Source organism: Myxine glutinosa, chromosome 6 (assembly GCF_964187855.1).
Source record: "Myxine glutinosa chromosome 6, kmMyxGlut1.1, whole genome shotgun sequence".
In the NCBI taxonomy this organism is placed as follows: domain Eukaryota; kingdom Metazoa; phylum Chordata; class Myxini; order Myxiniformes; family Myxinidae; genus Myxine; species Myxine glutinosa.
Window position 1 is genome coordinate 139970326 of NC_136266.1, and position 12699 is coordinate 139983024.

A 12699-nucleotide genomic window follows, 5' to 3' on the forward strand; every position below is an offset into this window, starting at 1 on the left:
AGATAGTGGGGTACAGCTATCTTGAAAACCTGGAGGGAATAATGAGATTGAAGAAAATGTGGAAGTTGGTTCCACAGGCAGGAGAAAAGAGGAACAGATGAGTGAAGGTGAGCAGTGATCCTGGATTAAGGTAGTTTCACCAGAAGGGGTTGTTGTAGGACCATGTGTGCCTTGCAGAAACCTGCGAGTACAAAGCACAGAAAGAGCAGAGGGTGCAAGATCAGAAAAAGGCTGTAGAAGCAGGAAAACTTCTGACCTATCTGCAATGGCGTAGTGGTAGACCCATAGACTCAGCTTCATCACGGCAAATTACAATAATCTTGAAGGCCTTGGTTTCCATGGCGTCAAGCTGGCAAGGTGTGAGGTTAGGGGAGCCAGCCCATATGGGCGAACAGTAGGGTACTCTATCAAGCTGTGGATTAAGGCCTTGTAGGTGGACAGGAGTTCATGTATGCCAAGGAAGGACTTTGTATGACGGAGGATGCCCAGTCAGCGGTTGGCTTTGCCAAGAAAGATGTGGTTTGCTCGAGAAAGATCATGGCTGATGGTGAAACCCAGGAGTTTGAATGACTGAACTTGCTCAAGAGGATTGTTAAGAAAATAAAGAGATGGTGAGAGTAAGATTTGTCAGGATTGAAAGACCGATTGCTGAGACTATTGTAATGTTGGCAATATTTTTTTCTGTACCATGCCACCTTTATGACTTGCACCTAAGTGTACGGTATATGCAAATGATAAGCTCTCAGGAAAAACTGTTATATGACTTTTATATGAATGATCGTTTTAAGGCCATTTTCCCCGCTAGAGCGGGGAAGCCTTCCCCAAGCAGGGAAGGTTAGCCTTGCGGGCCCCATGACAATCATGGTTCCCTGTTTGAGGCAGTTTTTTTTTGTTTGTTTGTTTTTGATGTAGTACAAAAAAGGTGTTTGTGTGTTTTCAGACTTTGTGTAGAGACAAGTAAATCTTTTTTCAGACTCTTCCAGAGAGTGCCCACTATAACATGGTTTGCGGCCAAAGTGAGAAAGCTCTTGCAACTTTGGAATGGATGTCGCGTTTCAATGGAGTACCTCTCCCGGCAGGTACCCTTATGACCAGCACCAAGCAGGTACAATTGTCACCTTCCATATGTGATGGCTTCATAACTAGTTTAGAAACTTTGGGTTTGGGTCCTGTGATACCTGGTACTTGTTAAAACTAACGTTCACTATGTTATCCAGGAGAATTTGGGAAGAATGCAAGACCTTCTGGTTGAAAAACATAGACGAACAACGTTCCTGCTCTGGTTCATCTGGTAAGTAGGTTTTGGTCGGTCTACTTAGCGCTCATGTTATAATTCTTTCTCACGACATGCTCTAATTTCTCATTCATTCCACCCCTCCTCCATCGTTAAACGGATCGCTAACTTGAAAATCACAATAAACCCAATTTGTTATAAATGTTCATCTTTCATTAATCATCTACTTTCTAAACGTCCCCCTTGCCCCTCCCCTCCAAATCTCCCCCCTTGCCCCTCCCCTCATAAACTCCCCCTTTGCCCCTCCCTTCCTAAACTCTCCCCTTGCCCCTCCCCATGCTCCTCCCCTCCAAATCTACCCCCTTGCCCCTCTCCTCCAAATCTCCCCCCTTGCCCCTCCCCTCCAAAACTCCCCCCTTGCCACTCTCCTCCTAAACTCCCCCCTTGCCCTTCCCCTCCTCAACTCCCCCCTTGCCCCTCCCATTCAAAATTCCCCCCAACCCCTCCCCTTCATATCTACCCCCCAACCATCCCTCCCAAATTCTCCCTCCTCCCACCTCCTTCTCAAAGCTGCATTCTCCCCACTTCGTCTCCCTTCTATCTCATACCTCCACCTCCCCCAACCTTCGGCCTGCCTCTGCCCCCCCTCAGACAACCCCTCACTGTGCCTCATCCCATCACCATCAAACCTTTCGTCCTCCTCATCCTTCCCTTTCTTGTAACTCTTCTGTAATCTCTGCCACACTATCAACTGCTCTTCCTACCTCCCCCTCTCCCCTTCTCATCCTTCATCTGACCATACTCCTCCCCTGTCCTGCACCCGATGCTCCCCCTCTCTCCTCATTAACAGTATGGACCTCAAACATCCGGGACCTTCGCTCAAACCTGATTGATCTCTCCATTCAGGTTGCTTCTGACAATCCAGACTTGATGTGCTTAACAGAAACTTTCCTCCTTCAAGATGTCTCTGATTCCTTAATATCTCTTCCTGGTTACTCCCTCCTCCGGTATGATAGACCTGAGCCTCGTCGTGGTGGGGTGGCTATCTTTATCAAAAACTCTCTTCCTCACTCTCCTTGCACTGCCCTCTCTCCACCCCACCCCCAGGAGTACCTCTGGCTACGGCTTCCTCTCCGCTCCCACCTTTTGTTCATATGTGTTCTGTACCGTCCTCCAAACAGTGATGACTCCATTTACATTTCGCTGTCAGACAACATGGACAAACTTCTATCAACTCATCCAAACTCTCTCTTCCTCATATGTGGTGACTTCAACTGTCATCATGCCAGCTGGCTGGGTGTGGGTTCATCTCACCAGCCATGGCACCTCAGCAAAGGACTTCTGCTACTCATTGGGACTGACACAATCTGTCAATTTCCCGACCCGGATCTCAGTCAATGGAGTATCTTCTCTTCTGGACTTGGTTATGACTAACTTCCCTGCAAATGTCTGCTGCTCTTCTTCTGCTCCAATCGGTTCTTCTGATCATGTGCTTGTTAAAGTGGACATCTCTCTGGCCATTCTCAGAGCCTCCTCAGCGCCGACGAGTCTGGCATTTCACTCAGGCTGACTGGCACGGTCTGCAAGCAGCCATCAATCATCTGGACTGGTCTCCCATCTCTACTGCCTCTGACATAAATTCTTCCTGGGAATTCTTCCAAATCAAACTGCGCTCTCTCATGCACAGATTTATCCCATCTCGTCAAGTTGTCTTACCCTTCCTCCCGTCCATGGTACACTGAATCTTGTGGTGAGGCAGTTGCCCTGAAACAACTTGCCTTTGCCTCTTGGAAGGCAAATCCAACTGAAGGCAATCTCAGTTCCTTCCACCAAGCTCGGAACAAGTGTGTCTACCCTCAGGAGTGCCAGGAAGCACTATCTCTCCACACTCAAGATTGAACTCTCAAACCTGTCTCCTTCCTCCAAATACTGGTGGCGTCTGGTCAAATCCGTTTCTGGTGTTTGTTCCCCCTCCATCCCCTCCCTTACCTCAAATGGCTACACAGTTGACACCGCACGTGACAAAGCCGAATGCCTCAACTCTGTGTTTGCCTCAAAATCTTGTGTCCCAAACCCATCTCTCTCTGTTCCCACCTTTCCCAGTCGAACCCAACTGCTCCTGGACTCTGTGTCCTTCTCTCCTGACAAGGTGGAGAAGTTTCTGTCAAACCTCGACTCTGATTCTGCAACTGGACCAGACAGCATCAGCCCTCGGGTCCTAAAATCCAGCTCTGCCGCTCTATCTCACCCTATCTCTGTTCTTTTCACCCACTCTTTTGCTCAAGGTCATGTGCCAGCATCTTGGAAATCAGCAAACATTACCGCTTTACACAAAAAGGTGCAAAAACAGATCCTTGCAACTACAGACCAATCAGCCTGCTTCCAATTATCAGCAAAGTCATGGAATCCATCATTGCTTCGGATATCAAATCCTTCATCTTCTCCAATGGCTTGATCTCTGATCATCAATTTGGATTCAGACCAGGTCATTCTACTCTAGACATGTTGCTTCTGCTGTCTCAACAATGGATGGAGGTTCTCAATGCCAAACAGGAAATCAGAGCTGTCTCACTTGACATATCACATGCCATCGATACGGTCTGGCACCCAGCTCTGCTCACCAAACTCTCCTCCTATGGGATCCATGGAAATCTCCACTCATGGCTTGCGGACTTCCTTTCTGGTCTAAGGCAACGTGTGGCCCTGAATGAATTTCTCTCATCTCCCCTTCCTGTTCTGGCTTGAGTTCCCCAAGGTAGTGTTCTGCGCCCTGTGCTATTTCTGGTCTTCATCAATGATCTCTCCGACTCTCTGGAAAATCCTCTCTATCTCTTTGCTGATGACTTCACCATCTGCCGCTCCATTCCTCATCCCTCAGATCGGCAGTCTGCAGCCTCCTCACTCTCTGCAGACCTGGAAAAAATCAGACTGGTCAAACAAGTGGAACATGTCTTTCAATCCTGACAAATCGCACACTCTTACAATGTCTCTCCGAAAGGACCGACTGGAAAACCCTCCCATCTACTTTCTCAACAATCCTCTCCAAGAAGTTCTGTCACTCAAGCTTTTTGGTCTCACTATCTGCCATGATCTTTCTTGGGAAAACCACATTTCCAAGCTGGCCTCCAAAGCCAGTCGCCGACTGGGCATCCTCCGTCGTGCGAAGTCCTTCCTTGGCACACCTGAGCTCCTCACCACATACAAGGCTTTCATCCGCAGCTCAATGGAATACAGTTCCCCCCTCTGGGCTGGTGCTCCTGCCTCACACCTAGCTCGGCTTCCGCTGTTGAAACCAAAGCTTTCAGAATCATTGGAATCTCCTGCGATGAAGTTAACTCCGAGGGCCTTTCACTCGCTCACCGCAGGCAGGTTGGTGGTCTTTCTGTCTTCTACTGACTCTTCTCCGGCCTTGCTCCCCCAGCTCTCTGTGCTCTGTCCCCCAAATATTCCTCCAGGTCGCACAAGATCTGCCAGCAACCCTCATGGTTAAACTGCCAAAATCTAGGCTCTCTGCTCACCTTCACTCTTTCATTCCCCTTTTCTCCCGCCTCTGGAACAAACTCCCTCACTCTCTTCAATCCCATGCCTCCCTCCAGGTCTTTAAAACAGCTGTTCACCACCATCTCTTATCTTCCCCCATCCAAAACCTTGATCTTTTCTACCCCCGCTAATTTCACCCCAGATCCACTTTTTGGAAATTCCAACTTCTTTCCTTAGTTCGGCAGTTAAGAGGAAGCATCGTTCATTTTTTCAGGAAAGCACCAAATTTGGCACAGATGCAGTATGGACCTATACAATTGTTTTCCTGAGGGGCACCCAAAAATTCAGAAAATTCAAAAAATCCAAAAGAATGTCCTGGATGCCGTGAAAAAGAGGAGAAAACGGGTATTGATTCGAACTGTAGATTCTGATATTGTGGTCTTGGCAATAGCACACTACTTTACCTACCAGTCACACGGTGTGGAAGAACTCTGGATTGCCATTGGCACTGGTAAAAGCTACCACTACCTTGCCATCCATAAAATTGCTACCGGCCTTGGCCGCAGGAAGTCGGAGTCTTTGCCATTATTTCATGCCTTCCCTGGCTGCGACAGTGTCATTTTTTGCCCAAATTGGGAAAAAGACAGCCTGGAAGGCTTGGGAGGCATACCCTAGCATCACGCAGACCTTTCATGCTCTCGCTTATAGGCAATTTGTGGACGCTATTACTGTGGAACTACAGAGCATCGAAAGATATGTTCCCATCCTCTGACCGGACTACCGAGATAAAGACAGTGAATGACATGCGCCGACACTTGTTCAAGAAGAAGGCAAGAACAATTGATCACATTCCCCCAACAGCAGACGCCTTCGAACAACACCTAAAACGTGCATGTTTTCAGGCTGGACACGTATGGAGTCAGGCACTTGTGCCCTACCCAGAACTTCCATCACCAGCTGATTGGGGCTGGATGAAAACAGGGACTTCTTGGACACCAATTTGGACCACAATACCACTGATACAGGAGGCATGTTCAGAGCTTACAAGCTGCCATTGTAAGTCGGCCTGTAAAGGCAACTGTAAATGCTCCAGGGCAAATCTGCCCTGCACGTCACTGTGTGACTGCGATGGACAGTGCTTGTAGTACTACGCGTCTGTGCGAGAGCCTCCACCTTTCAAGTGCCCACAATATTTTAAGTTAAAACTGCAACTGTGTGTAACTTTGATTAATTAATACCATTCCATTGTTGTCAGAGACCAATCAATGTGTATCACTTGGAATTGAAATTTTACCTGAAATACTATGAGAGGTTCAAGGAAAATGGAAACACCATGCTGGCCATCTTGAAATTAAAGATGATGGATGCCAATCTTTATGCAATTGATCCCATTGGATTCAGAGACCATGAAAATATGGGGTAAGACACTGGAACTGTGGTGTTATCGCTCATAGTATCGAAGTTATTGAGGGAAATAGGTCACAGAGGGCGGTCATGTTGAAATTCAATATGGCGGCCACCAGGGGTTCTGAATTTTTGGGCGCCCCTCAGGAAAACAATTGTATAGGTCCATACTACATATGTGCCAAATTTGGTGCTTTCCTGAAAAAATGAATGATACGCCCTATTTTTCGGTCTTAACTGCCTAAGTACCTGGAAGTCCTTCCAGTGTTCATATGTTTTATACCTCTGCCACCTCTCCCAAAGCCCTCGCCCTCCCACATTTCTCCTGTTGTCCCTGCTCTCAAATGTTGTGTTTGTGTCCTTCCCCCTCTCTCCCCATCTTGTCTGCCGCTCCCCTTATTTTTTGTGTTTTGTGTGTCGGTTTGACTTTTTGTGTGATTAATGTTAGCTCTTTCACGAGCCTCGATGTTGTATACAAAAAAAAAAAAAAAATGTCTGAGTAGAATCAGTAGATAGCTTATGATGTTTGGATCCAAGGTTCAAATGTCATTTTGTGTTGACTTTATATTTTCTCTTTATTGGATGAGATTGACCCAGACAGCTTGATGAGCATTTGTACATCAAGGGGATAAACATACTCTGCCTGAATATTGACATGTGCATTGACTATTTTGCATGGTTTGCATCATTACAGCATGGATGATGTGCTGCTTCATTCTGACTGCCTGGGCAAGATGTTTGAACCTCGTGTCAGGCATTTTTAGTCATTGTATCCAGGCCACAATTTGATTAAATTATGACTACCAAAGATGTCTTCACAAATAACAGCACAAGATTGTGAATGAGAAAACAGCAGAGGCCTTTCACTTATGCCATAACTTTACATGGGGCCTCTCAGCAATCCCTTCACCTGTCCCATCCTTACAAAATGGCAAAATAAATTGTTACTTTTCAGACCGCACTGCCTCCTTTCTCCTGCAATGCAGATAATTCTTGATGTGGATGATCATCTGAGTGGTCTTGTCTCCAAGGCTTTACCAGAGGTCACCACTCAAATGGGGCAGTGTACAGGTGTTGCATGGAATTCTTAAAAGTTCACATTAACCCCAATCCTGGAAAACTTTTGCCTTACTTGCATTAATGGCAGGACAAAATGGTAAACAGGAAACCTGGAAAACTAGAACGGCTCGAGGTAGAGTGTATACCTCCACTATGCTGAACGGTTTACGTTTTGTATCCCACTGATGGGTCGGATCTGGATCCGGATGTGAACCTAAATCCAATTGGATTGTTCTTGTTAACGATCCAACTCGTCCACCTAGTTTTGTCATAATCTGTCCACAACATTTGGAAATGTCATGATCGTTTTGGGTTTTTTTTAATCGTTTTTTTTTTTTTGCCCTATCTCTCTCAATTGTGAAGCATCACTTCAAATAATTATAGTATCCAGATAGGGACAGGATGGCAGTTGACAGACACAGATAGGAATGAAAGGGAAATGCAATTCTATATACTGAAGAGAAGTCCTAACCCAAAATACTGGACTCGCACAAGGAATAATGGGGAAGGTGAGCGCTTCTGGTAGGCATGAGTTAATTGTGGTACAGGGTGACCCAAAAAAACCTCCCACATTTCGAAAGGCTGTAGCACTGGCAGTAGTGAGGCGGGAAGGGCGGGGCTAGGGTCTATTGGTAGCCCAACCCCAACCGTCCTCAGTCGCCAACATGGCGTGGTCGGGAGCACACCGTGCGTTCGCTGTCGAAGCGTTCTTCACAAACAACAGTTCCGTGATCGCCGTGCAGAGGGTCTTTCGAAGACGTTTCAGTATTCCACAGAACCAAAACGTTCCAGATCGGAAAACCATCTTGCAGTGGGTTGAGAATTTCAGGGCAACAGGCTCAGCTTTAAAAAGAAAATCACCTGGTCGACCTAGGAGCGCTCGTACGCCTGAGGATATTGAAGCATTGAGGCGATCTGTTGTGCAGTCTCCGAGACGTTCTGCGCAGAAGCATGCTTTAGCTGAAGGGATATCCCGGGAAACTGCAAGGGGAATCTTACACAAAGGCCTCCACTTCCATCCATACAAAATGACGGTTGTGCAAGAACTCAATGCGAGAGACTGGATAAGCCCCAGGGAGTTATAGAACATTCTGCAACGTGTTCCGGAAGATGCTGTTCTCTTGTGCAGTGACGAAGCTCATTTTAATTTGAGTGGCTCTGTAAACAAACAAAATTTTCGCTATTGTTCTGAAGACAACCCTCGCATGCTACACTAAAGACCGTTGCACTCCGATCGAGTGACTGTGTGGTGCGCTGTTGCTGATGTTGGCATTGTGGGTCATTATTTCTTTGAAGAGGGTGGTGTAACTGTTACTGTAACTTCTGACCGTTACGTTGATATGCTCGAAAACTTTCTAAGGCCACAACTCGAACACATTGAGCTTGAAGAACTCGATGTGTGGTTTCAGCAAGATGGAGCTATTCGAGCACACAGCTCGAAGATCATTGCAAGTGCTGAGGGAAATGTTTCCGGATCGGGTGATCTCGTTGCGTGGTGATGTTGGGTGGCCAGCCCGTTCCCCTGACCTCGCCTCTTGTGATTTTTTCCTGTGGGGCTACCTTAAATCACGTGTGTATACTCATCGACCCCAAGCTCTTGAAGCCCTTAAGGTTGCTATTCAGCAGGAGATAGCCGCTGTTTCACCCGACATGACCCGTCGAGCCATGGCAGCCTTCAGAAATCGCCTCCAAGTGTGTATAGACAATGACGGCCACAATTTGGAGGATGTCATCTTTAAAACATGATTAATAAAAACTGTATTGAATGAAGTTTCATGTGTGTAAATAATATCTTGATTGTCTTTAACCATTTTTTTTCATTTACCTTTGAAATGTGGGAGGTTTTTTTGGGTCACCCTTGAGTGGCGCGGTGAAGGCAATGAGGCCAGAAGAGTATAAGATGTTGCTCCCTTCAAGGTCCAGCCCCAATTGCCACACATAGTGTGGCCACAGCCCTCGTTCATGGGTGACAGGTTCCATCATTGGCCTCTTGTGGGCGAGGCCATACTCCACAATTTACAAGCATGATGCGCTTTGCGGTGCCTTCATGCCCACAAGTCCTCCACCTAGCCTCATATGAAAACAGGTTTTGCACACTACAATCTTACTCTATGTGCTTTAAGGTTTACACTCACCTGCTCCATGGTGCACATTTAACAAGACAACTTGCCTCTGAAATTTTCCCTGATGCAGGCTTAAATCTAAGTTAAACGGTCCATACTATACCACAATCTAGCTATGGATCCCTCCCCTGTTCTCCTCCGTTGCACATGACACATGTTTCGTGACCTGGGAGAAGGGAATATTTTTCCTGTCCTGATTCGGTTCTTTCAACATTAGGCTGCTTTGCCTCAATACCCAATGGTTTTGGTCAAACTGCAATCGCAATTGTCTGTCTTATGTATACTTGTTATTCACTCTGCCACCGAAGGTGGATGGGGGTTATGTTTTCACCCCCGTCTGTTTGTCTGTTTGTGAACAAGATATCTCAAAAAGTTGTGGACGGCTTCGGACCAAATTTGGTGGAGAGGTTCCGTGTGTGACACAGGCAAATTATTAGATTTTGGTGAAGATCTGGATCCGATAATTTTTTTTTAAAGTGATTCTTCACTATTGAGAGATAGGGTTAGAACCAGTATATAGCACGATGTCTCAAAGGTGTTGTGGTTGGATTCGGACGAAACGTGGTGGAGAAGTTGAGTATGTGACACGGATGTGTCGTTTCGATTTCGGTGAAGATTTGAATCCAGATCCGATAATATTTTAAAGTGATTCTTCACCATTGAGTGATAGGGCTATATATTGTTACGGATCTCAGAGACGGCACTCACCTTAGCAAAGGGGGGGACGGGGGGGGGGGGTTAATCCCCTTGGCCTGTTAAGCTGGCCGTCTCTAGTCCTGGTACTTATAACGCTCCTTTGCGAGGTGAAATTGGTCAGCGTTATTGGTCAAGGTGTTCTCCCGAATACCTTTACCAATCCCTCCGCAAAGCAGGGAGACAAGTACCGCTCGAACCACGGACAAGATGGTATTTGCCGAGCGGTTTAGCAATCCGCAATCCGAGCCATTAACAAAGGACTAAACCCGACTATTGCGGTTGGCCAAATCGTGCCACAGGTACTCAATTGGATACAGGACGAAAGCGATCGGGGGAAAGAAGAAACCAAAGGTAAGAAATAACAGACATTTATTAATTATGTACACCAAAACCAAAGAAGAAGAAACGAAAGTAATATACAGAACGCAGAAGAAGAAGAAGAAGATACACAGGGCAGCCTTAAACAGTCTTATATTATCAATGCCCAGGACAGACAAACAGACTTACATGACAGGGAATGGCAGGCAGGAATGACTGGAAGAAGGAGAAGGGTCCATGCAGGGGACAGGGTAGGACGGTCCAGGCCGGTGCGCAGCGTTGAGGGTGGCTCCAGTCCACGCTCCGGGCTCGAGGCGAAAACCCGGCGGCAGCTGCACATATTCGCTCAGGCGGTAGGGGCTTTTCGAAGCAGCTCGTCAGAGGGCTTCACGAAGCTTCGTCTCTCTCAGCCAGACCTCACCAAGCGCCGTCTCCAACCCAAGTCGACTCTCTCAAATGGCTCGCAGTCGCGCTTATATTACGCGCTTCCAGATCAATGCGCGCTTAATAGAGCCACGCCCGTGATCGTATTTCGTCATCCCTGGTTGGCTGGTAAGGGCTCGCTGGCTCCACCTCTGATGGTGCGTCGACGTGCCACACCTTGTTCTTGTGGTCCCGCCCCCTTCTTCCTCGGCTTTGAGACCACGTGCGCAATGGCGGTTTGGGGCTAACAACCGAATCAAGGCAAGGAGCAGCGAACGCTGCCCGACTGCTACTTTGAAGCACGGGTTAGACGATTGGGGGAATTGAAAGGGACCTATCTTATTTGAATAATGCAACGCAGATTCAACTATTGGGAACAGATCCTTAACTGAAACACACAATAATGAAATAACTACGGAGAGGTCCTATGGTTCGCTACATGTTGTACATGGACTAACTAGGGTGCGATCTTTAACAAGCCAATTGATGGGGATATTTACAGGGGAACATTTATAAGGGAAACATTTACTAAAATTTACTAGTGAAGGTTCTAAAAACCATAACACAGCACCCGTCTTTCCTCTATGGCCGTCCCAGCCCGAAATAACTTTACTTAATGTGACACTCAGGTGTAGTAGCCCTCTACTATTAACCTTACCCTTGAGTGCGACAGTTTTAAAACTACGTATGTCCCGCCTGCTACGTTGCATCCTACCTAACAGACTCACGCCCACAGAATAACCAAATTGCGGAATGGTCTTCAAACTATACATTTAGGCGGTGGGGAGCATTATTTACAACACACTAATTGGTATTTACAATGTGAACCCAGGACCTGTCATTTTGGGAGACAAAATAATATTTTGAAAAGAGGAAGAGCATGCACTGTACTGCACCGATACACCATACTCAAGTGCCCGGGGATGCACAATTGATATTGCAGTGCACCCCCGAGCACAAGAGCATCACAAAGCACCAAAGCACCAATAAATTCACAAAGCACCATCCAGTGCTCATTGCACACATATCAATAAAAAACACAAACTGTTGACCTGGTTGTCAGCTCCTGCTTCCCCTGCTCTGCTGGTCCGATGTTTCTTGCTGTTGTTCTTTCTTGTGGCTTGCTGCCTATTTGCAAATAATAAAAGGCACACAACGCGTCCATTTTTATTTAGGGCCAACAGGGGCCAACTAAGGGTGGTCCACCTGTATGGCAAAAGGGGTCACCTCACCGTGGTCCGCAAGCAAGGACTCTCTCTGGCCATCATGGCCGGTCCCAGCAGAGGGGCCAAGCCCCAACACGTGGGGTCCATCAGTGTGTGGTGCTTGGCCACAAAAACGTGTGGTCCATAAAGTTGTGCTCGGCCGCAAGTCGTGCGGTGCATAAGGTGGTGTACCGGTCCAGGCAGGCTGTGCAGCGGCGGCTCGGGCACATAAGTACGGCTACCTGCACACTCCCCCCCGGACCCAAAAGAACAAGCCGTGAGTGGGGAAGGAAGGGACAAAGCAAGCATCGGAGCAAGGTCACAAGTGTACACATCCAAACAAGGTAATGCAGAGGTGAGGTGCACATGGGAGCGAGCAGAGAAAGCTCATCCCTACCGTACGTCACTCCCCCTGTCACCTACCCTACCCTTGCCCTTACCCCGTATTTACAAAACTCTACACATTTACAAATTCGTCGCTACTGTCTCGTCTTCCCCATATCTCCCCTAATACAAATTCGTTATCTATCCCTCTAACCAAATTTGCCATCAAGCCCAATTTCTCATCAATTCCTCCTAAGGAGGAAGAGATGGAACAACAAGCACAATGTCACCCCCATGTCATGATGTGTGTCACATTCCCAAAACATTTGCAACAAAAAACATGGTGTGGAGTCCTGTCACCTTGGTGAGTGGATGCAGATGGTGCGAAGGGATTTCAATCCTAACTATACTTCTAAATGACTTTAACGCACTT

General features: G+C 47.1%; 1 protein-coding gene across 6 annotated transcripts in view; it reads left to right on the plus strand.

The window, feature by feature from the left end:
• The window catches only part of LOC137430363 (synaptic vesicle 2-related protein-like), a 173349-nt gene that overhangs the window by 99228 nt on the left and 61422 nt on the right, over positions 1-12699 (plus strand). For all 6 annotated transcript variants that reach the window (XR_013623870.1, XM_078780603.1, XM_078780606.1 and 3 more), the window contains 2 exons: positions 974-1105; positions 1218-1291. Coding sequence is in view for 5 of the 6 variants with exons in the window: in XM_078780603.1 (XP_078636729.1) it covers positions 974-1105; positions 1218-1291 (206 nt within the window). In the remaining variant the exon portion in view is untranslated. The remainder of the gene's footprint in view (positions 1-973; positions 1106-1217; positions 1292-12699) is intronic.